The 24,755-nt window shown below is 40.0% G+C and overlaps 1 protein-coding gene across 3 annotated transcripts in view; it reads left to right on the top strand.

The window, feature by feature from the left end:
- Nucleotides 1-24,755, top strand: part of LOC104273126 (myosin light chain kinase, smooth muscle) — a 73,060-nt gene that overhangs the window by 35,859 nt on the left and 12,446 nt on the right. For 2 of the 3 annotated variants that reach the window (XM_009868342.1, XM_009868344.1), the window contains exons 7-12: nucleotides 8,380-8,682; nucleotides 12,621-12,653; nucleotides 12,752-12,845; nucleotides 13,861-14,064; nucleotides 18,694-18,911; nucleotides 23,714-23,837. In XM_009868342.1, the coding sequence (XP_009866644.1) occupies nucleotides 8,380-8,682; nucleotides 12,621-12,653; nucleotides 12,752-12,845; nucleotides 13,861-14,064; nucleotides 18,694-18,911; nucleotides 23,714-23,837 (976 nt within the window). Of the gene's footprint in view, nucleotides 1-8,379; nucleotides 8,683-10,588; nucleotides 10,592-12,617; nucleotides 12,654-12,751; nucleotides 12,846-13,860; nucleotides 14,065-18,693; nucleotides 18,912-23,713; nucleotides 23,838-24,755 lie in introns of all 3 variants that reach the window. The other variant, XM_009868343.1, reaches the window with a different exon arrangement.

Genomic DNA, 24,755 nt, shown 5'->3' on the forward strand with positions numbered 1-24,755 from the left:
GCCGAATCTACAGGGGGTTTCTGATGATCAGTGCTTGGTGAATACTTTGGATATTAGTGGTATCTTTTACTTTTTTTTTAGTACAAAAGTAAAACCAGGTGTAATACCTACTTGAAGGCTGATTTTGATTTTGATCAACCATTTTTTGTTACTTCTAGATCCATTAGATTGGTATCGTATTTACATATCTATATTATGGCTATTAGTGAGTTAAATGGTAAATATATGCAGGAGAATAAGAGAAATATCATTATACCCAGAGGGGCCTCTAGATGATTGTTATGGTGGTTTTATTACTCTACACATTTGTGCACATAGTGTGTACTGCATCCTTGTGCACTGTTGGAAAGTGACAAACCAGGTCCTAAGGACACAGATATAAGCATGTTGCACACGGGCATGCAAGTACCGTAACATGAATTCACTATGTAATACCTGCTCCTCTGCGTGAGGTTATGATTCCGTACTTGAGTTGGGATGGAAAAGTTACTTTCTGTGAGGAAACTGTTACTTCTACTCCTTTAGCAGAATCTGTATGAGCAGCATCTTTCCATACAAAAATGAGAAAATGCAGGTTTAGCTTTAGAACAAGGCCTGATCATCATGAACTCCCCTAGTCATTGAATGCAGTGGTAGGATTATTAATTGATTATACAAAGATCTTGGTCCTGGTTCAGCAAGCGACATATATGCATGCTTTATTAGCATTAGTTCTTTACCCTAAAACTCTGTTAGAAAGAAATGTGTTAGCATAACCAAAAGTTCACAGTGGTATTATCAGCACTTTTTTGTGAGTGTCTGAGAAATCCTGCTCAGTACTAGTTGCTCAGACTGGGTAGATCCAGCAGTGTTCAGAAATGTGCCTTCTCTCTCTGGAATAGCAGACATCTGTGAATCAAATAATGAAGTGAAAAAGCCATAGACACTTCTACAGAGAATACTGCAGCTCAGGAGTGCAAACATGAAGGCTTCTGAGACCATCTTCTTTTGTGAAGCATCAGATTATATCTTGCAGTATCCACGTCATTCCCTGTTTACAGCTAAGGTCGAGAATGCAGTGGACTTCCTAAAAACATGTGGGTGGACTCGGTCTCTAACCTTTAGCCTTTTAAATTCCTCTGGATTGCTGGAGGATTCCCGTCACCAGTTTTATGGTTAAAGGGCAGCTAGACTGATGGGTAAGGAAGAGATATGTTGCTGTTGTTGCTGCTGCTGTTGTTGTTCAACAGTGTTGTAACCTCCACGGTCAGCCTCCTCACTAATGCTTAGTGGCAAAATGCAGTTGTATCAAAAACTAAATTTTCACAAGATAACAGTGTATAGAGGAAAACCAGCTTATGTTGCCCTACTCATCAGTGCTGGTACACTGATCCAGATTTATTCCCTGAAGGGCCATCAAGTTTCAATGTCATTTCTCTTAGGAAAAATTCCAGTAGAAGTCCCTGCTTAGTTATTTTCCCTTCCCCTTTCTTCTGATGAAGAAAAAGAAATATGTCCATATTTTTCACAGCAAAATTCTTGTATTTTACCTGCTGCTAAATGCTAGAAATGTCTTAGTTCCTAAGAAATTATTTATCACGACACCTACACGTGAACATGGGGTTCCTGGGACCCAAACTCACTCCAGTGGAGACTTGGAATCTGCTGATAGTCTTACTGGGGAAAGTCCTAAAATTTATTCTGCCTTTCAGTGGACAGGTATCAGAGCTCTAATTCAGTCGGTTATCAAACCAGATGCCTAACGTGTAGCACATAAGTAATCTGAATAGCTTGTTGACTCAGGCACAGGAGCAGATGGTTTAGAAAAAGGGCTCCTGAGAATGCATTATATATTTGTTTGTTCCATTAGGCCTGTGGCAGAAGGAGATGTTCTTGTGCTGAGGGCATCTGCGTGGGAGTGGTGAGCTCTGGTTTCGTTCCCAGCTCCATTCTCCTCCGTGTCCTTGAGAAAGGTCATTTTATTCTTTTATGCCTCAGTTACCCCAAGTGGCAAAAGGGGAACAATAGCACGAAGCAGTGCTCTAGGCCTCTAGTATTTGTGAGCTACTTTATCCACAGGTCTCAAAAGGGCTGTTTTTAAATAACTTGATTTTATGGCAGAGTTGTTGGCGGAGGGTTAATATGATGAGAGATCACACTTTGAGGAGGCTAGCAGCAGTCTGTGGTGCATTACAGGGCAGGAAGGAATTTTAAAATCTTGTCCCCTGAGCAAAGTAACCTTGCCCGTGTGGTCCTTGGCTCTGCTGGGTAGGCTATTTTATTAGAAGAAAATTTCTGTTCAGCTTCTCTTGTGTTGTTTTGTAGGTGTGCACAGGCGTTCTTTTCTAGTTTAATTTTATTCTAAACCTATGGTACACTAACATCCAGAAGGGTGTTAATGGTTGTGACAGGGTGTTAAGAGGTAATAATGTCTCTGCTTATAGAGCTCATCTCCCTTGGAAAAAAAAGCTGCAGGGCATAGTTTTCCGAGCAAAGCAGAGAGGTCTGCCATGACCCTGAGCCCTGTCAGCAATAATGCCGAGTTCAGTTATGACCTTTTATGGTTTCGCTTTTCTCCTGCTGATGAATTTCAAATGAAGGCTCTGCCAGTGCTGTCGGCATGGACAGTGTTCAACTGGCTTTTGCAGCATATTAAATACCTTCTCTGGCTAAACAGCTTGTGGAATGGAATTAAATTGTTTCTTTCTGTCTGTTCTTTATCTGGCAGACAAATATCACAATAGCTAATAATAGTATTATATAGTAATATCATAACTGGATTTAGAAAGAAACCGAATCAATTTTGAGAATAGATGAAGAAAACTACTTCAGAGACATTGCTTCAGTGCTGTCTCTGTCCATAAGAGAAAAATAACTTTTTTTCAGAAGCTGTGGTTATGCTGTTCTTAGTTTTCAGAGCCTTTCTGCTGGAACAGCATTGCTGCTTGAGAGCCCACCAGAGCCCTGCAAGCTCTTCATGTGCAGCAAGCCCCATCGCCTTACTGCGGCTCAGCCTGACCCTCGCATCAAGCAGCAGGAGAATTTCCATTTCCCTGTGCTCAGACTTAGATAAGGAGATTGCTGCCTTTTTTGGTCTCCTGAAATGGTGCTTGTGTTCTGCAGACTCTGTAAACTGGAGAAGGCAGCGAGATCTGGATAGCACAATTTCATGTTTTGTGCGTGTCCTGTATGAGCTGTGGGTTCGCCACCTACACGGAAAGAGAGAAAGTCCTTTTCCTTATCAGGAGGAATTTTGGGTTACACGCCATGGGTAGAAAGTCAAGGACCTCGAGTCAAATTTGTCTCAGAAATAGCAATGATTTAAAGGCTGAGCTTGCTTTATACTTTTTGCTTCTCAGAGAGTACAAATACAAATTAATTAAAGGTTACTCTAGGCTGTATATCAAAACCTGTTTACCAAAGTATTTCTGAGAATTTGTCTGAGGAAGGAATGCAGCTGAATTCAATTTGGGAGTAAATAAGAAGTGCGTGTTTCAATCCTGCTATGGTCTTACATGTGGCTTGTACATTTCCGTCAAGGCCAGCTCTTGAGCTTCCCATCTGCCCCAAGGAATGCATGCCACAAAAAGAATAAACGGGAATCTGACCTCCTTGCTCTTGGGTAGCAGTCGCTTATGTCTCACTTTGTTGGGAAGTATTTTTTTTTTAATCTGTGTCTAGTTTGCTGGAGCACAAAAGTTGGAAAGCGGTAGAGCCCTCCTTCACATCATCTCCTCTCCCCTTAGTCCCCTCGGTACGGTGGATGGTGTGTGGTGTACGGTGTATGGCACATTGGAGTTGCTGCTGTATCCTCTGTGCCACTGGTGTCAGTGACTTCGCGCAGTCTCTGGAACCATCCCTGGGGCAGGCTTGAGGCCAAATTAGCTGTCTGGCCATCTCCTCTGCTTGCCATCAGGCTTTGGGAGCCAGCTTGGGGCAGCCCTACTGATACTCCTACAGAGATTATGTGGGGAGCTTTGTGCTTGAGTCCCCCTTAGCATTTAACTGTCCAGCCTCCAGCTATCTTGTTAGCTTCTGCAGTCCTAATATTAGGCAAGTGAGGTGACCATGCATCCTAGTACAAGAGGTTTAAGTGCTGTCTGCTACAAAGGAGGTGATGGAGTTTGTAGGATTCCAACCAAGTTCAACAGGATTTTGTGGGGACAGCCAACTTGACTGTGACAATCTACAATTACATAAAATGTAACTACATCCTGATCTTGATGTTATGTGCATGCTGCAAGTTAGAAAAGGCTGGCACACCCCTGGTTTCACACAGTTAAGACATCTTCTGGTGAAGAATATATACATTTCTTTTGTTGCATATAGCAGTGAAACTGAAGTCACAACTTGATATTTTAAAATAGGAAAGTTCACAAGGAGCAGTGTGTAATTCCCTTCCTTCCAGTTCACAGGTTGGCTTGTGGCTATGGTTTGGTCCAGGATAGGAAGAATAAAATTGTGATCCTGTGACGCCTATGTAAAGCCCTCACAATATAAGCCTAAGTATTGAATATGTTTGTGTGTGTAAAAGACTACACATGACAGGCAAGTGAAATCTTGAAGATGGGCAGATCAAGGACACTAATGGTATGCTAAAAGCTAAAATAGAAGGACAAAATAGAGAATTGTGCTTGATTTCCACACCCCTCCTCCGTCCACTGGATATTTTTATTGGAACCAGTTAATTGTGCTGATAGAGATTTCATTTTTCAGAAGGGAATGTATTTTGGCAAAATTTCCTAGCTTTCAATACAGACAGATGAATAAAGGGTAACCTTTAAAATCCCCATAGAATAAACTCTTGAGAAACAAAACAAATACATGGAGAGACCATCTGCAAATTCTCTGAATGTGCAGAGCTGTAGAATGCCATCCAGTCTGATATGAAATACTTTTAAGCATGGTAAAATGGTACGTATACGTCTGGCATATTAAGAAAGAGCAAAGATTAGGCTTTCATTCTGGTTTATGATCTCCCTAGCCCAGTATTTATACATTGAGCAGATCTGTAAGGAGCGACACATGGTAGACTTCAAACAAAAACATGCATCTTTCTGCCTCTTGAGATTCCACCTAAGGTTGCAGGTTTTTGTCATTGACTTCTGCGAAAAATTTATTAGGAAAGTAGAAATATTCCCAAGGCTCATAGATACTAGACTAAAGCCGTGTAGGATTTTCTTTTCTGATTATGTTCCCTTGGTCATGAATATTTTCTCTTCAGTGCACACATACCTAAGCCTTGCTTCTGTAAACTGTGCTGGCCGAATGGATTGCAGTTATCTAGGTGAGTCATGGAAAGAGAGGTCACTAAGGTAACTGTGGCCTAGGCAACTGATAAATCATGCCCAGTTTCATTTGAAAACAGAAGTGTGTTGGAAGCCAGCAAAGAGAGACAGTATTTTCATGTCCTGCGCAGAAAGCAGGCTACTGTGCTCCACAAAGACTGAAGCATATGCATTCTTTCCTCCTTCAACGTAAAAATTCCATGCAGAGCATTAGAGCAAGCTAACTTTTTTTTAAAAAAAAAACAACACCAAAGACATACTGTCCAGATTTAGCTGTGTGCATAGCAGATGTCAGAGAATCTGCACTACTTTGGCAAACCCGAACAGATGCCTCTGTAAGGTGATAGACTACTGCCTTAGCTTTTTCTTCAAAGTATTTTCCTCTTGCTATCAGCAACTGCTCTGTTTGGATTTGGGATAAGTCAGCTGTTACTTATCCAAGTTCTTCTGTCTGCATCTTGAGATGATGCAATGATGATTATATAGGGGGAAAACAAGGCACAGAACTGAAGATTCTTCTTCTGTATAGATTTTGAAGAATACAGAGGTAGCACCATTCCCTACAAGGTATGCATGGAGAGTAGGTTGTAGTGAAAAGAAGATGGCTATCACTGTTGTTTGACTAAAATCATATAATCCACGTGTGCCACACAACCAGCTCTCTGGCAGCTGCTCTAGTATTGTACAAGCATTCTGATATTGTGAGTGGTGTGAGCATTGAATTCTCACTTCTGGCAGCTCCAAGAAGGCTGGGGCAGGACTAGTGCCGGGAAGAGGGGTGCTGCTGTTTGGGCACCAAGAGGTCAAGATTCAGTTCTCCTCTTTGCTATGCTCTCTCTCTGTAATCTTGGACAAACCATGTAACTTCTCTATGGTTCAGTTCATGGTATCTACACTATAAATCCATGTTTCTCAGTAGTCCCTTTTATTCTGCTAGAAAATGAGGTGAGTAAAAAGTGACAACACAGGAGGGCAACAAGCTGCTCCAGAGGTTAAGGACATCCGGTCTCTGATATTTGTGTTTAATGAGAGATGTACTGTATAATGATGACTCCTAGCAGAATAGTGTTTTAAGTGTTGCCAAAATGAATTGCCAAAATGAATAAAGATAACCGACATTCTGGCAAGCCTTCCGCTGGGCATTCTCATGCTGAGTGCAGCAGCAAACCCTTGGTGTCCATCTCCCTTTCTCCCTCGTTTCCCTCATACTTACCAAGTTCTGTTTAGAAATTCCTGATATATTTAAGTTGTGGAGGGAGATGGATTTTCCATTACAGCTTAACTAAAAGGAATTACAGAAGGGGGCCGGTTAGCTCAGTGGTTTGAGTGTGGTGCTGGCAACAAGGACCAACACCGAGGTCGCGGGTTCGATTCCTGCTCGGTCCCCATGTGTGGCCTGATCTAGTCGAGAGATGGCATCCCTTCCCAAAACAGGGAGGTTGGACTAGATGATCTCTAAGGTCCCTTCCAGCCTAGGCCATTCTGTGATTCTATGATAAGTGTTTTTAAGGGAAATAGTTCACCAACAGAGCTTGTGCTCTTCCAAACAGTGAACAGCTATTTAACTGTCTTGAGCAGATCAGACTACCCCGTTTTCACTCCCTATGAGTAAAACCACAGCAGTCAGAGGAGAGGTCCGTCTGTCCAAGAACTAAAGGCATGTTTGTGACAAACTGTGGCTATTTTTGTCTGCTTGGTGATTTTCCTAGGAATGATAATTTGAGTATGGAGGAATAACTGATATAGTCTACCACAATAAGGCTTTGATCAAAGTCCACAGTAGTTTCCCCCAGCATTTGGATGTTTTTATTGCTGAAAAAGTGGCCATATTGTTGGCTGGTTTGCCAGCTCTCACTTTCTTAAGGAAAAAGTGATAATGCCCATTAGCAGTTTTACAAGCAAAATGGGACAGGATTTTATCAGTCTGTCTAGTGTAACCACTGTTTGTAGCACCTCACACTTTCTATCCTTTTCTTTTCATCTTCTGTCATTTTATCCCATCCTTTGATTTCTTATTCAACCTTTGGCCACTAGTTCATCCAGATCAACATCATCATTATTTTGTAGGTTTTGCTAGATTGCTTCTGAGAGGATTATTCTCAAGGAAGATATTTTTTCCCTTTAAAGTCTTTTGAAGTACTTAACTTTCCTAATCATTTTCTTAATTAGTAATTTTTTTCATAAAGGCAACATTTTTCTGTCTTAGAAAAACATCCATTTTAATGAATATATAATCATTAAACATCACTTTGAAAAGATCATATAACTGCAAGTTTTTTGTATTGTATCGAGTGTTTGCGTAGTTAGCTGCTCATATGCACAACAGGTTCTGGTGATATTGGCTCTATTCATGCAAATGAGGACTTGGGGAGCAAGACTCTAACTGAAGAAAAAACCAAGTTCCTATCTTCCACCTCCCCAACCATTTCCAAAAAAGCACATGAAATTAAAAGAATCTGAATATATACATGATACATTCTAAGTTGAATTCCTTTATACTACAAAGCACATCGGGCTTCCAAAAGCTGCACATAGGCCAAGTTGTTCACCTCATTGTTAGCAGACAAATTTGTCACTCGTCAAGATCTGTGACAACAAACTGGTTTTAGTATTTCTGCCACCTGGGTACAGCTGGACAGGTGGCACATTCTGAGGCTGTGAGAGGTCAGTAGTGGCCCTGAAGTATGAAGGGAGCTGGAGGAAGAGCATCACAGCTATGGTGACTGAAACAGGGATAAACCTCTAAGGAAGTTCACCAAGGAGCAGTTTGCACTATTGTGGGAGATTTGATTTCAGTACTTGCAGGCACAGCTGTGACTGGTTTTGGTCTCCATAGTTTCTGTAATGATAGCTCTGAAGGGCATTGGGCTTCGGCATGGCTTCATGGGAACTGAACAACCCATGCTGAGGCCTGTGTGGCATTGGCGTCTGTGTTCCTTAACGCAGGTATGTCTGTGCTGCAGTTGTTCCTCACCCTATAGTACAAACCTCTGAAGCAGAGCAACAGCACTGAAAGAAAAATGCTGTTGGCTAGGGCCAGTGGTGTCCTAGTGGAAGTCCTACCTCTCACCCTCACGATCTCGTCTAATGAGCTTTGTGCGTGTTTCTGCAGATAAACCAGACCCGCCTGCCGGAACACCTTGCGCATCAGATATACGGAGTTCATCCCTCACTCTCTCGTGGTACGGCTCCTCTTACGACGGTGGAAGTGCAGTGCAATCCTACACTGTGGAGATCTGGAACTCAGTGGATAACAAATGGACAGATCTCACTACCTGCCGCAGCACCTCTTTCAATGTGCAGGACCTGCAGGCTGACCGGGAGTACAAATTCCGTGTGCGAGCTGCTAACGTATATGGCATCAGCGAGCCCAGTCAAGAATCTGAGCTGGTAAAAGTTGGAGAGAAACAAGAAGGTTAGTTGTGAAGAGGAAAAAAAAATAAATCTAAATTCAATTAAATGACACCCTAACAGTTCCCCAGTGAGGTCAGGCAGCTGCACACATTCCTTCACATGCGCCTCTGTGCGAGGAATGCTTATGCTGGCTGTAAGTGTGCTGAAATCCCTTTGCAGACTTCATGTAGGTGTCTAAGCATCTGAGTTTTGCATGCAGCCAGTGTGGAAACTTCACTTCAGGCATCCTAAAACCCTGCCTTGTGAAAGCAACCTGTAATATGACTTCTGGCTTACTCTGTGAGTGCTGGCTGACAGACTGCTGTAGGTAATGTGTGGAGGTAATGGAAGATGAAACATTTCACACACAGGTTACACATTCGGGCTGTGCCCAGTTAGAAAATGTTGTTTGGTGGCTTACCTGAAACTTGCTGATGGATTCATTACAGTTTACACTGGACACAGCATGGAAAAACGAGTCATAAACACTATCCCAAATTTGCTTTTGGAAAATGTAATGTGCTTGCTGCTAGCCAAGCACTGAATATGCAGCAGAAACCGAGTTAGCCTCTCACACCTGCTTCAAATCCTAGTGTGGCAGAGCACCTCAGTCCTGTTGCCCCTAGTACCCCAAACTTGTGAATTCAAGGCTATCCTACTTAGCATGTTTGTTTTGCAGCATGATGGGTGCTAAAAATTTTTTAAAGGTTTTTGATTATAATCACAAGTACTTGTAAAAATATTTTTCAGTATCTTTTGCCTCTTATTTTTTCTTAAGATATTCTCAATATCTTAAGAAGATAAGAAGATAAGAAGAGCTGGAGCATTTCAAAAATTATTTGTAAACTGGTACCAAAATTGTACACACACGCAAAAATCAGCATTATTTCTAAAAAACAGATATTGAATGCAGATTTTTGTGCATACCCACATCTACCCACTGTGCAAGGACCTCTTTGGTAGTCATACCACACCAAAAAGCCCAAATCAGGAATAGAATCAGAGTCATAGCCTGATAGAATGGTTTGGATTGGAAGCGACCTTAAACATCACCTAGTTCCAGCCTCCCTGCCATGGGTGGGGACACCTCCCACTAGTGCAGGTTGCTCCAAGCCCCGTCCAACCTGGCCTTGAACATTTCCAGGGAGGGAGCTGCCACAGCTTCTCTGGGCAACCTGTTCCAGGGTCTCACCATCCTTGTGGTAAAGAACATCTTCCAAGCGTCTAGTCTAAATCTACCCTGCTCTAGTTTAAAAGCATTGCCCCTCATCCTATTGCTACATGCCATTGCAAACAGAGCAATGTAATGTATTTTGCCATTTTTCCTTCTTTGAAGAGTGCACCGTGTGTCGTATCTCTCTTCCCTTACGTACATATGCAGGGCTTTGGAGTTCTGAATGTGTCACATAATCCTTTTGATGTTATCTTTTCTTGCCACAGCAAGACAAAATGACAGCAAAGTGGTGCAGCATCACCCAACTATGTAAGCCTCTCAACAGACATTTCCAAACAAAAGTAAATCATATTTCTCTTCAAGTGCTAAATTGTATGCACTATGAGAAATTACTTTCCTGTATTTTGAAGATATAAAGCCTGATCTAAATCAAGATGGATCTTCCCTTCAAAGGGGAGAAAATAGCATTTAAACTAGCAATAAATTTGAAAGGAAGCTACATAGTATTGGCCCTTCATAATAAAATTCCCTGTGTTTGAATGCCCTCTTTCTTTAGCTGCAGGACAAGCACTTTCTACAGCTGGGGGCCTGATTCTTCACTATGTTTGTTTTTCATTGAGCAAGTACTGCTTATACTATTTTTCTTTTAAAGGCTGGGAATTTTCTTACACAGATTTAATACAAAAAGGCTAGAAAGACTGTGAATCATTGTGGCACATACAGAAAACAATTAAAAATGATTTTGAGTGAAAAGAAGGTGTATTCTGTTTGCAAGAGGATGGATTATCTTGGTGCTCTCAGTGCCAGGGCTTCTTGATTTCAGTTCTTGATACTGCAGCTAGCATGGAGAAAGGGCAAGTCACATAAAGCGTTATTTTTCAAGTGTGTGTTCACATAACTGATGCTTTAATTAAAGGCAGTGGAAAATGCATGTGTTCAGCACCTCTCAAAGCCAGGACTTTAAGCTGCCATCTATGTAAACATTTTAGCTGAGTAACCAGGGATTTTCCATTGCTGCCAGAAAGATTGATTACTAATTTTCATACTGAGGTGGCCAGTGCAAATTAGCAATTTCCATATAGTCTTAGTGAAAAAAGACATAGCTAACTTTTCACTGTGCACTTACAGAAAACATCTACTAAAATAAGGTTGTAAGTCACAACAGATTACGGTACCACTGACTCACTTCTGAAGAAGGTTTTAGCACAGCTACTCAGTGCTTACCAAGCTCTGATCTGTTCTGCTTATCTAATTTAGGCTTCCACTGGTGGACCAAAATGTTTCTAGTTCATGGCTTCAATATAGTGTCGCTGCAGAACTGGGAACTGACTTCTTTGTCTCATCAGTACTTGGCAGACGCTAACTACTGGCAGCATGGTTGGAATCAGCTCCCTTGTGCAGCCCTTAAAAGGGGAGGAAAATGTGATGTGCTCTGTGCAAGTGTGGTTTCTAGCTGAGAAAGATCTGAGGACAGCTACCCGAGTGGGGAGAACTTGCTTCCCTCCCTGCCCTTCTGGTAAATCGCTGCAACACCTAGTCCATGCTGGGTCATACAAAGGTTGCAAATCCAGAATTTAAAAAAAAGCGAGAGGGCTTTAGTAACAGATAATATCTACTTGATTGGATTTGCTACCTCAATACAGATGCAGTATTGTGTGTTGGATGTCAAAAGGTGATGCTCGTGCATCACACAGCTATCTGCTCACCATGCACCCTTTTTTCTGTTATTTTCTTCTCATCCACTGCATATAACTCTATACTCTAAAGCACCTAAGAGCATTGAGAGTACCGCATTAATGTTTCATAACATAAATCTGTTGACACAGTGGGTATAAATCACTTGGTTAGGCTTGCAGTCTGCGATGGCGAAGTGCAGCCTCAGCAGCTAGAGGGAGAGTTGTACAGGTCACTGTGCCTTTGCAGTTTCTCAAGTTACTGGTCAGAGCCACAGGTCTCAGGAGCAAGCCCAAACAGGGCAAGTAATACACAACAACATTCCAGCTAAAACCCCCTTCCCCTCATACCTGCAGGCAACGTAGTGAACCACACACAAACAGCGTTACTGAGAGTTCACACACATGAAAATTAAAAATGAAAATCAAGACACTCAGGCTAGATTTTACTCTGTCACATGTCACTGGGCTTGCCAACACCTCTGCCTGCCTTTGAGTACACCTGCAGAACAGAGGCTCCATTTGGACCTCAATGATTTCAAAATTCAGTCATGTTCAGGAAGGTACATGCTGTCCAGATTTTCTAGTCATCTTGAGTCTGAAAAATTTGTCTGGATGCTTTGCAGAAAATCTTTTCATGTTCAAACTTGCTTTACTTCTGGCTTTACAATCCAAAAAATGCATAGAAGAGCAAGATTCATCATTGAACAAAGATTCATCACTGAACAGAAGTGTTCTTATTGATTCTGATACTTTTAATTTGTTTTCTATTTCACTAAGGCATTCCTAAAGCTATTTATTAGATCACTTTGAACTGATTCAGCATGCCTTTGTTTCTAGTAGGCAGGTACATTAGACAAGTACTACAAAACACATAAACTTGATTTATTAAGTAATGGTGACCCGATTGTGATTGTGCAGTCAACAGTCACATCGAAGTGGTGAAGAGATTTTAATTATTAAGTTAATGCACAAACTCCCTGACTGTCTTTTGCTTCTTAGCCACAGGGTCTACCAGTTGCCCATGCTACTGTGAATAATTTGACTATCTTATGTAAGTACTGTATCCTATATAATAAGTGATTCATGTCCTTTTTTTTTCCATCACAGAAGTTAAAGAGGACGAAGCAGAACTCTCTGATGATGGTAAGAAGTTCATAGTTTAATCAGGACAAATGCAAATCTGTGGTTTTAATTCATGTTTTATGGAGGTTTTAATCATGATCTTTAATACTTATTTGTAGAAGGGAAAGAAACAGAGGTCGAGTATCGGACAGTTACTATCAACACTGAACAAAAAGTTTCAGATGTCTATAATATTGAAGAAAGACTTGGATCGTAAGTACTGTACTGTGCTTTTGAAGACAAGAGTTTTCAAGGCTAACAGTCAATTATAAAGATCATATGCATTCATTCTTTGATGGTGTCTTGCACTTTCAGCATTCCATCTGGGCTCATCTGTTGCAGTAAAAATAGTTTTTGAGATATGTTGGCCTCCACTCCATAAACATCCTTTATTCCTATTAATTGATAATTTTAAATAGGTACTACATGCATTTCTGGCAAGGAAAATGGAGCTCACAAATGAATACAGTTAGATGATTCATTCGTTGTTCAGTAGTCTGAAAGCCAGCTAAAAAAAAGGTACATATTGTGTACTTGCATTTCCATTATATCCATTAGCGGTAATAAGATTATCCTGCCCATGGGCTAGAATCTCTGTTGACAGCGGTCATAATCCCAAGAGCATTAGTAGTATTGCTCAGTGAAGGTCAGTGATTAGCTTGGCTGGTTCTCAGGGCTCAAACTCGTGGTTCTGTGAACTGCATGCCACGAGAATCTTTCAGTGATTCGCACTGCTGGTGGTGCTGAAGGCCAGGGGATCCCATGTGCTGCCATTAAAGAATCTGGATTAGTGCAGTGCAGAGGTAGAACTGTAGCTGCCCAGCAATGTGAAATAATAGTACTGAGGCCTCTGGCATTTAGATTCTGATTTCACTTACATCCTGTGTCCTATACCTGAGATGTCTCCTATCTGCTGCCCCTCCAGAGGTGTATGACCCATAGAAAACTGTGCAGGAAAACATGAGTCACGTGAATGAAAGCCTGGTAGGAGCCCATTTTTGAAGCCTCTTATATCAAACTTGCTAGTTGGAATAGCAGAGTATCTCTACATGTGGTATTCCTGCAAAAGTTCTTGCAGATTACTCTGCACAAATCAGTACAAAATGGTACTTGGTATGAAGACGTTTCAGAATGGAGTGATTGCACTGAAATATTTAGTAAACCGCTGCTATTCATGGTGGCCCATATATTGCAAAAACGTTTTATGGAAATAGTTATATATTTTCAGGGGGAAATTTGGACAAGTCTTTAGGCTTGTCGAAAAGAAGACTGGAAAAGTTTGGGCAGGAAAATTTTTCAAAGCATATTCTGCTAAGGAAAAAGAAAACATACGGGATGAAATCAGCATCATGAACTGTCTACATCATCCAAAACTTGTCCAATGCATAGATGCCTTTGAAGAAAAAGCCAACATCGTTATGGTCTTGGAAATGTAAGTATAAAGCAGATCACACTAAAAAAAGCTAATAATGTTGAAAATAATTGTGCATGCAAAAGTAGCAACTCACCTAGACACGGGACTGTCAAAAGCTTCAAGATCTGCAGGGCCTGGATGGTTTTCACATTTTGCAAGTTTTTCCAATTATTTATCCTACTTTTTTAAACTGTGTAAGTGAAACTGTGTTGTATCTCTTAAAAATCAGTGGAGATGTGTTACAGTCTTTATTGTCTAGTTTGTTTGTTTTTAATCAGTACATGTGATGTTTTCCTGCAGCTCACTCTTTTATTACCAGCTTGGGAGGGAGAGAAGAAAAGTCAGCTGCAATTTGGGCTTGTATTTTGAATCAAAAACATGTTTAAAGACGAGAAAAAATATTTCTTTCCTGAGGGAGTTCTAAACTTGTACTGAAGAAATCTGTATCAAATTTCACTTAAATACTAATCGATTCTCTCTTGCAGAGAATTGAATATTGGTGCACAACAGATAGTAGAAGAGAAAGATATGCTTGAGAAAGCAAACATCTAAGCTACATTCTAACTAAATAGTTGAATTTTCATGAAAAATCCAAGCAGGCAAATTTATAGTACCCAAAAGGTATTGGGAATGCTTTAGTTTTCATCAAGTGCTACATCCAGTTATATTTTCAAGAGACCTTAAAAGAGATCATCTGATGTGTTTTTCCTGCAGCAACATAAATACTCTGATTGCAGGAGATTTACGTGTAATAAGGGAGTGCTGTCTAAAAAGTCTCCATAGGTGAACACAGTGAATGTTCTAAATCTAGAATAGTAGATGCAGAAAGATGGTTCTCCAAAAACACACCTAATTAAACATGGCATCATCTACCCCTAATGTCAAAGCACAGATTCCCTGTGCTGGCCTAGGTGTTAATAGTTGCAGAAGGGAATTTCTCCTTTACTTGAAAGTCATTGCACTTTTCATCCAAAGCTACACAGTTAAGTAAAGCTGAATTTGAAGACGGCCTATGTTTGCTGTCTTGCTCTTGCCGACTAAGGTAGCAACACTTATTTTTTACCTCCAAGAAACTGTTTTACTTGAGCTACTTATGCCACACTGCTATGGGAAGCAGCAGAAACACATCACAAAAGCAGTCCTGTAAAGCATCTCACAGGGCAGTGATTTGGGTGTCTTTGTATTTAAAGGTAGATATTTACTTCCAGAAAAAAAAAAAAAAAGAAGGTTCAGAACGTGCTCATGCACCAGAATTCATTCTAAGAAAAGACAGCATGGTCAGACTTCAAAACCAGCAGTGACCAACATGTCCATTGGCATCATTGATAACGCACCTGCTTAGTGTGAATCCCACACTTGTGGCAGTAGCAGCTAGAAACAAAATGAAATACTGATCTGTGCTGCTGGTTTCCCTTAGAAGTTACACCAGTCACTGTTCCACTGCCACATCTTCTTCACAGGCTAACTGCTGCAAGGAGAAGCAGTTTTCTTGCTGGCTGGAAGTGCTGAATAAGACATAAGTTGTTAGAAGCAAAAGAGACTATATGTCTAGGCTGCTTGCTTGGCACTTGTCTCTGTTATGTGCAAACTACTATCGCACCAGCACATTTCAGGGACTGGATCTCCATTATACAACCTCTGAAATTAAGTGCAAGAAGGTGCTTTTATTTTTAGATTCAGCAGCTGAGGAAGCTGATGACAGTAAGGGAAGGGAGTCCTGCTTAGCTTGGAATTGGGAGCTGGCAGACCTAATGGAAAACAAGGAAATGTATAAAGAGTTTTGAATAGCATATGGCTTTACGGTCCATTAGTTACCCCCTGCAAAAGGGGGGATTACTTTGTAAAAATACAGAAAAGTGCAATCAAATTTAAAGTTGTTTTGTTAACCAGTCTAATTAGGATGTGATTTTAGTTTGTGATGGCCACTTTTTCTGCCTTTTGAACCCCTCCACTAAAATTTCCATGGTGTTGAGAGCCGCAGGAGAAGCGGTTCTTAAGCAGCAGCAGGCAGACAGGAGCTGCATGTCCCTGCTTGGGAGCGGGGCTGGGCAGTGCCATGCTCATGTGGAATCTTTGTGTCTGGTGACTTGGTAGCCTCTGTACTGTCATGTTAGCCAGGTGACACAGTCCCTGCATGGCAACTGTGCCTGTATCATTAGAAAGCCACTCACTGATGGATCCTTCTGGGTTTAGCTATCAACCTGCTACCTCTTTGCTTATCAAAGAAGTTGTGGGAAATACCTTCAAAAATTCTTAGTATCCAAGCCGTGCTCTTTATTGCTGTAAAAGTCTAAATGTATGAATTTCAAGGTCACCTGCCACCAGTCCACTCAAATTGAAGCTCTCGATGAGGAGCACCTTTGGATTTTTTTTTCCTGCTATTCATCCTGAATTTTTAATTTTAATTTTATTCCTGTATCTTTCTTATAACTTTTTGAACTTCACCCTCTCTCCTTTTAATATTTGTCATGTCCCTACTTTATATGGTTTGATTTCATATTTATAATAAATTCAGTATTTTTGATCATTCATTTAAAATCAAACACTAAAATGATTCAAATCACCTGATGTGTTCTTCCCTGGAAACCCTCCCATCTACCATTTGCGGCAAGTCAGGGACAAATTGCAGGCATCTCCTTTTCAAACGCAGTGCTGTACTCGTTCCACAATAAGCATCTCAGTGGAAAAAGAATATCTGAAAAACAGTAGCATTCAGCACTAACCCTAAGTGCCTTTAAATTTTTATGTACTTCAGATAGTCAGTTTATTTTGACATAGACCAGAAGAAGATTATTGTATTGCAAATTAAGATTATCAAAGCAAAATTTCAGCTGTAAACTCCATTCATTTGTGGTGATTGAAGTTGGCACAGGTCACTAAGGTTTTCTCTTTTGTTTTTTTGAAAGAAGCATTTATAAAAATGCAGTTGACTCTTTGCCTGAACAACTCCATGGCAGATTCTTCTCACTGTTCCTCCAAGACCAAAACTTTGTAATAAACCATTTTTTAAACGAGTAGTTAATTTCTGAATAATATGCTAAAAAGTGGTACTTCAGACAATAGTATGTTTTCCAAAAATGTTTCACTTTAGGGATCTGAAAAGTACAGCACTTATAGTAAAAATAACTCCTTATCTGTGTTAAACAGTCAGAAAAAAATGGTACTTTTTAGCGTAGGATGGTTATTATTTGCAATCGCAGAGTGCTCCAGGTATAAACATTTTGCATACAGATGTTTCCATAAACACCTCCATACTAGTTGGTGTCTTACTGAAGTAACAAAATACTAGATCCCCAACAGCTCTAGCCATATTAGAGGCTTTCTGTTACAGATGTGCTATAATCTAGCATAACCTCTCAGTTTTTCAAGCATATGTTATTCTGACTATTTTCTCATTAATAGGAAACTGCAGTAGCATTTCTAATTATATAATTTCTGAGATCTTACAACCAAAGCAACAAATGCATCCAGAAATCCATATGTTTAGATTTCAGCTCAGTACATGACAGTTGCAATCATATGTCTGGCAACCTGCGAACACAGCAAGGCCAGCTTTCAGTTCCATGTTTTCTTTCTGTAATTGAAATGTGCAATTATATTTTGCAGTAAGCATGAATGCTGCAAAATGTTAAGCCATATAAAGACCATGGAGTTTTTAATTTAGAACAGATTTCTAAAAGCAAAGATGCTCTTCACCATTTGCACCTTTCTGTGTGGGTCATTCACCCACTACACACAAAAACAGTATTTCCCATCTTTGGACATAACTTAGAATTTAAAAACAAATAAATAAACTAACAAATGGCAACTTAAAATTTGTGTTAATTAATCTAAATTAAAAATATCCCACTTTAGTTTGACAAAGAGTTCAATCCAGGAGATTCTACCCTGGAAAGACCAATTATTTCACATCTAAAAGAAGCATAAATATGGAATTGACCTGTGATGATGGCTCAGCTGAAAATACCATTACTGAAAGAGTTATGGCTTATATCCTTGTCCTGTCATAGCTAAGGAGGAAATTCCCTGTGAGTTCACTTGGGTCAGTAATTTACCCTTTGAGCTTTGCATTCCAATTAACCGTATCATTTGAATTCTTCGTTCTTCAGCCTTTCTTTGTAACTCTTGAGTTCTCTTCTTCCCATAACTTTGCTCATCTACTAGGAGTTTTGTCCTCTTTGCCTGGGACCCATCCCATGAATTCTAGTTTTCTTTGTTTCTAAATTATGTTATCAGCACTTGTATGGTGATGGAGGATAGGAGGGAAGGAAGCAGTGAGAAACATGAGCTTAGAGCCGCGAGCGGTGTTATCAACACGTGTGTGGGGTGACAAGCAGGTGACACACACTATACTGCCAGTTGCAGGTGACTGAATCCTAAAGGCAGGATGTAAATCCCGTCTCCTGCCTGGGATAACAGTATTAGTGTTCCACAGTCCTAACCTGGGAGATTCATAATGGAAAAAAATCTGTTGATTTATACCACACACAAGAGATGGTTCTTCCTAGGCAATCCTTGTGTGTATGGAAAGTGTCTTGAAGTGACTACTGCAAGATTGAACTGTCTGTATTTCTGTAAAGGAAATAATTTGATTATTGCCAAAATGAAAATGCTGCAGAAGTGCTCTTTTTATTCTCTCTTTCATAGGGTTTCTGGAGGAGAACTCTTTGAACGAATCATTGATGAAGACTTTGAACTGACAGAGAGAGAGTGCATTAAATATATGAAGCAGATTTCAGAAGGAGTTCAGTACATCCATAAGCAGGGTATTGTCCACTTGGATTTGAAGCCAGAAAATATTATGTGTGTCAACAAGACCGGTACAAGTATCAAACTCATTGATTTTGGACTTGCAAGAAGATTAGGTAATGACTTTACTTCGTTTCAATATGATATGGGGAAAAGGGCAGGAAAAGCAGTAATTCATATTTACTATTATATCCTTCCATGTATCAAGAATAAATAGACAGACTTCCTGTAAGTAGTTCTGGTTTTAGGTAAAATAGAAAAGGGAAAAAGAAGACATTCAAGAGTAAGAGCAGGGCACCTCATTTTCCGGAGAAGTCTGGAAAGGAAATTGCAGTGAAGCGTATACCATCTACCTATCTCTTTCTGTGGCTACGGTATCCCTGGAGATTACAGGGTAAAATATATAGTAGTAATAATAATAAATATTTACTTTTGCCACAGGAAACTAAAACCACTAACTCTGTAACTATAAAACAGAACAAGACATCAGTCTTCATAAACACTACAAATGCTTGAAACTTTTCTAACAGTAGGAGTTAAGGTGATGTTCTAGAAGCCTTTTGGATGTGCATGATTACATTCGTTTTGCATTTCCCCATTAGTTTTATCATTTCTTATCCTAAACAGCAGCACATTGTCATACATGTTAAACATGGGAGGAAGTTTATAAAGACCTATGTTTTCGTCATGCTCAAAATAAAATAAAGTAGCACTACTTAAAAATAATGCAATGGGACTGGGGAGGGGGGAAGTTACATTTGATGAGCTCTTCCTCTTAAGCTGGTTTTAACTGCTTCCTGTCATTCCTTTTGGACTGAGCTTTCTAACGTGCTCTGCAATTTGCTAACCAAAGACCTTGGAGGGTTCTCGTCTTCATATTGCTCAGCATAAATTCAGCTACAAAAAGCAGCCATCCAGTTCTGTTTGTTAGTGTTAAATAATAACATCATCCACTGATCTTTTTCAGTCTTGTATTTTCCCAAGGGAAAAAAAAAAGGCACTCCAAGAATTGAGAGGAGCTGAAATACTTTAATGAACCTGTTATACTGAAAGAAATGAAATTTGTGGCTCTTCTGTCACTAAATTGATCAGGACAACTCATATGAATTGCTGCTCTCTATAAAGGGACCCACAGCTAGATTCTTAGTTGTAACCTTTTGCCTTCCCTCCTTAAACAAAAGTAGAACAATTATTTCTGCAGGAGTACAGCTTGGAATTACAGCCTCCTGATTTTTATCTGCCTGCACGCTGCTCATCCTACTTCTTTTGGCACTTAAGTAGCAGACTACTGCATACTCAAGAATATAATTTTGCTAAAACAAACCAAAAATGGTATGTTGAATGAATAAGAGAAAAGAAACCTGCTTTTCAGATTTCTAGATGATGTTCAACTCCAAAAGGGTATTACATGAATCTTGGTCACATGGACACTGTGAACTCAGACATAAGGTCTTTATTTCATTTGTTTAAAAAAGAGATTGCTTCCATTTATGTTCCGTCACCGGTATAGAGTCAAAACTTTTTTGGGAGCATAAGCTGGATTTTGTTCTTGTTGAGGAAACCAATGAACTGTTAAGCAAGTTCCAGCACTGAAACTGTTGTTTCACTTTTCACTAAGTGCCCTCTTCTTGCCAGTTGTCTTCTGTGGCACACTGAGGGCGCACTCCTCTTCTGTTCCTTCAAGCCTTGTGATTTTGTAATTAGCTGTCAAATTCACTTTGGCTTTGATAGATGTGGGTTCGGAGCCCTCATACGATGGGCCTGACCCTGGCTGAGCAGAAACCGCTCAACCAGGAAGGGGCTGCTGAAGGGAATAGCGGCTGATTTTGCACTTCAGCTTCTGAGATTTACTGCTAACTCTCTGTAACTAGTGCAAACTAATGCCACTAAATATTCAGGGTTTTGATCAGTTTTAGAGGAATTAGGATGAGCTCCTTCTGCAGTCATCTTCTGCAGCTAATTAGTTCTCTTACACTGTCAGGAAATACCAACGCCGCAGTGGGATATTTTCCTGACCTTTTTTGGTGTGCTGAGGAACACACGTAGAAAATTGTTTAAGATAAACTTCTTGAGGCGAAATGAGAATGAGTTTTGAGTACTGTAAAGATTTTTTTCTTAATCAGTTGATTATACACAGTGTCAGCAACAGTTTCCAGCTAGCTTGTCAGCTTTCTGTCTGGCCTAGGAGATATCCAAACACAGATCCTACTTGTGTACTGAGCTTGTAAACATCTTGGTAAAGATTTGACATATTATTGCATAGAAAAGGTCTTATTTTTTTTTCTTTTAAACACAGAAAATGCTGTATCAGTTGTTTCACACTGTATGTTTGCACTCAAATGCCGTGTTTTCAAGAAAAGCATTTCTGTGACCTATGGGCAGCACATTTCATGCATTAGCCTTTTGCATACACAGTGGCCCATGGTAGTTTACACAGTGCACAGAAAAGCCTCCAAACTTGGATGTGAAAATCTGAGCCTGACATTGGGAAGATCATGATGAAGCTTTCAGAAAATAGGTTCTTCGCGAAAAATTCCGGTAATTTTTCATAAGGACAGTTGAAAAAAAAATAAAATTAGGTGCTGACCTTAAAAAGAAGGCAAATGGGAAAATGGAAGCTTATGCTTCCCATTGGTGCTTGGAAAAGGAAGGGTGATGCCTCACTCCTCACTGCCACCCTGGAGAAGACATTGCCCTTGTTTTAGGCAAAGTCAGTTTCAATTTGATATTAGCAAATGACCCAACTTTTGGGGGTGAGAAAACTCTGGTTATGTTGAGTGTAGGGATGTTGTGGAATAGCTTTTGAATGTGCTTTTTAAAGGGTAGTCAGGCATCTGGCAGGGAAAGTCTCTCTGTTCATTAACTTGCCTGGAAGGATCTAGGTGATTTCGTGGGGCTGCTTCCAGATGTTCCTCTGTTTCTGTCTTTAGAAATGGATACTCTCTGCATGGAGAGGTCTCTGAAAGTAGGTATAACATGTGAAAATGAGGTTTCTGCAACTGATTTACTATCACCATACCTGAGCAGAGCAAAAAGGGTTTCAAAGCATTTAAAATGGGAAAGTGGCATGACTGAGTGAATTACTGTGGTAACACTTAAAAGTTGCCTCAGGCCTGCTGTTCAGTCATTAGGCAAGTTATTAGCCCCATATATCCTTCAGTTTTCATTTGATAACTTGGGAATTTGCATGCCTTAACAGAGTACTAACTTAGCTGCCTGACTGCATTTTACGAAACAGTGTAACAGCTTTCAGTGGAGGTAGCTGTAGGTGTGGCATTGGTACTAGGATCAATTGGGATCACTTACGTTGCAAAACTTGGTAGAGGAGGTTCTGGTAAATAAAAATATTCTGTAATGATTCGGTATTGTGGACCAGTAGCTTCTATTGTAGTCTTCTCAAAACTTTGATCTGCTGCTGTTTGAGGTTTTTTTAGCTTTTCTCTTGATTACAGAGCTGCAAATCTCTGTACCTGTGGTAACCTTAACAGGAGTGGGACTGGATTCTGTTACATCTGCTTTTCTTCCCACTCATATGTGTTTAGATAGGAATCTCTTCAGAAGAGAGATATCATTCTACTGTGTCTGTGTCTAATGGATGCTAATCTTGCACAGAAGATAAAATGTAATGCAGTGATCTCACTTAAGGCAGACTTGATTGTTCAGGCACATGTGCAGATTAGGCAAGAGTTTCTCAACCTAAATACAAGCCTGGTTCAAGTCAGAAACAATTTATTTCCTGGTATTTTTATACTTCTATAATACAAAATTTTTGCCGGGATTGTTTTCACCCACAACCCCTAATCTGTTCCTTAGTCTTCTTCCTTTCTGACCTTGCTTATTCTTCTTCTTCCCACCCTATCTAGAATAAGCATCAATGAAATTGAGTCCATTGAGATCTACCTAATGAGTTCTATCTAAATGACTTGTGTTGTGTTTCACACTATGACCAGAACCGGCCATACGAGGTTTTATACAGGTTGTTATTCTACCTTAATGCCTGTATTTTCTAGTAGAGCAATACCAGTGGGTCAGCACAAGAAAGATGAAGAGTGAGCTCACATGTCCCAGGACCTCGCTCTTTCAGTTCATATTGCTAGCAGTAGCTTCCTCGTAGCTCATTTTAAAAGCATCCACATGGTGTGTAAGCAGAGCTCAAGGTAGGACACCTGTGCTATTGGCCTAAAAGCTTGGACTAAACATTCGTGGTTTCCCTTCACCACTTTGGAGATCCACAGGTGAGTTTGTAGGCAAACCTGGTTTTAAGAGCAGTGTTAAACCCAGTTTTACTGACAAGGTAGTGATCTGACAGGAGGATGTCAGCTTTTTCTCTTGTTCCACCACTGACCTGTGCCACTTCAGACTTCCGAGACATGCAAGCTGCTATTGATTGTCTTTCCTGTTGAAAATAGAAAAAAAAATGTGTTGGATGGAAATTGATATTTCTTTTTATTATAATTTTCTGATTACTCTTTCTTTTTACAGTAGAATCATTGAGCAGATCCCTGAACTTTGATAAAACTTAGATAATTTGTGAAAACACCAACTTCTTTCTAACACTGGAATCCTGTGCAACTGCTAAAGTGATGGAGTCTCAAACACTTCTGTACTTCAGGATATCCAAATCTGAATTAACATTAAAATTTCTCCTCTTTCTTAGACTTGGTCTTATGGAAACTCCTTGTGATAAGAACTCTCTTATTATGTGCCTCGTACAGTGCTGCATGCTTGAAGATGCTTAATAAATAATTACTGCTTTACATATATCAGCATGTATATTATACTATTTTTTTTTTATAAGGGTATTTAACAAAATCACAAATATGAGGGCAAAACTGGTTTTTTTTTCTGTCACTGGGGAGTAATTGTTTTTAAAAAGCTGCATGCAGCAGTTAATGGTTTTCTCTTTCATTCTTCACAGAAAATGCAGGTTCTCTGAAAGTTCTCTTTGGGACACCTGAGTTTGTGGCTCCAGAAGTAATAAACTATGAACCTATTGGATACGAAACAGATATGTGGAGTATAGGAGTTATCTGCTATATTTTGTGAGTACCTTTGCTATTCTTATCACAAATTGTGATAGCTGCTGAACATAGGAAATTTTCATCAATTTGTCCTCCAATTTTCAGGCCTTTTGTATTCTTATTAGCAGTTCCAGCATGTTTAATAAAAATCCTCTGTTCTCTGAAGGCTGTAACTGGGAAACTGCAGAACTAGCGGCTCTGAAAGTCAGCCATTTAGTGCTGTGCATCTTATATTGTAAACCAGCAAGGCTTCATCTCATCTTAAAAGAGAATGTGACAGTATTTTATTACTAAGTTTAAACTATTTTTCCTTCTCAGATCTTAAAGAAAAATGTTTGGGCATGCATTGATAGCTAACAGCTTCCATTCTTTTATTTACAAGAGAGAAAATTGTTGTGATGTTTGGAGTCTTCTTATTCAGATTGTATGCCTTGTGGGACAGACTAACGTATCCCAGCATTTTAATTTATTGCTAAGCACAGACCCCTGGATAAATACATTTTATAAGCAGCATGGAACAAGCTCATGGAAATATTTTAGAAGATGGTTGGCTGCAGCTCTTGGTTACATATTTTGGTATTTGATTCGATCTTTATATGTGATTTGAAAACGTGATTATGAACTTCAGTGGGTCTAGAGAAATGTGTGTGGAAATAGGTTGTCTATGCCTAGAACCACAGGTGATCTTCCAACTGTGACGTTATGCATTTGCTGCCACATACACAAACAAAAGGAGAAGCTCAGTTTGGAGCATGGTCCTTTCTCCCTCGCTCGTTTCAACAGTAAGTAAATGGCAGATCTGCTTCGCTCTCATTCGTTTAAAAGGCTTCTCTCAATACCTTACGTTCTTTTTTAAAAGACCCCTCCTCCCTGGCTACCCTCTTCCTTGACACCTGGCAATGCACCGTTGTTTGTTTCATCTTTATTCAGTCTTTCTGT

Source organism: Apaloderma vittatum, unplaced genomic scaffold, assembly GCF_000703405.1.
Source record: "Apaloderma vittatum isolate BGI_N311 unplaced genomic scaffold, ASM70340v1 scaffold15164, whole genome shotgun sequence".
Classification (NCBI taxonomy): domain Eukaryota; kingdom Metazoa; phylum Chordata; class Aves; order Trogoniformes; family Trogonidae; genus Apaloderma; species Apaloderma vittatum.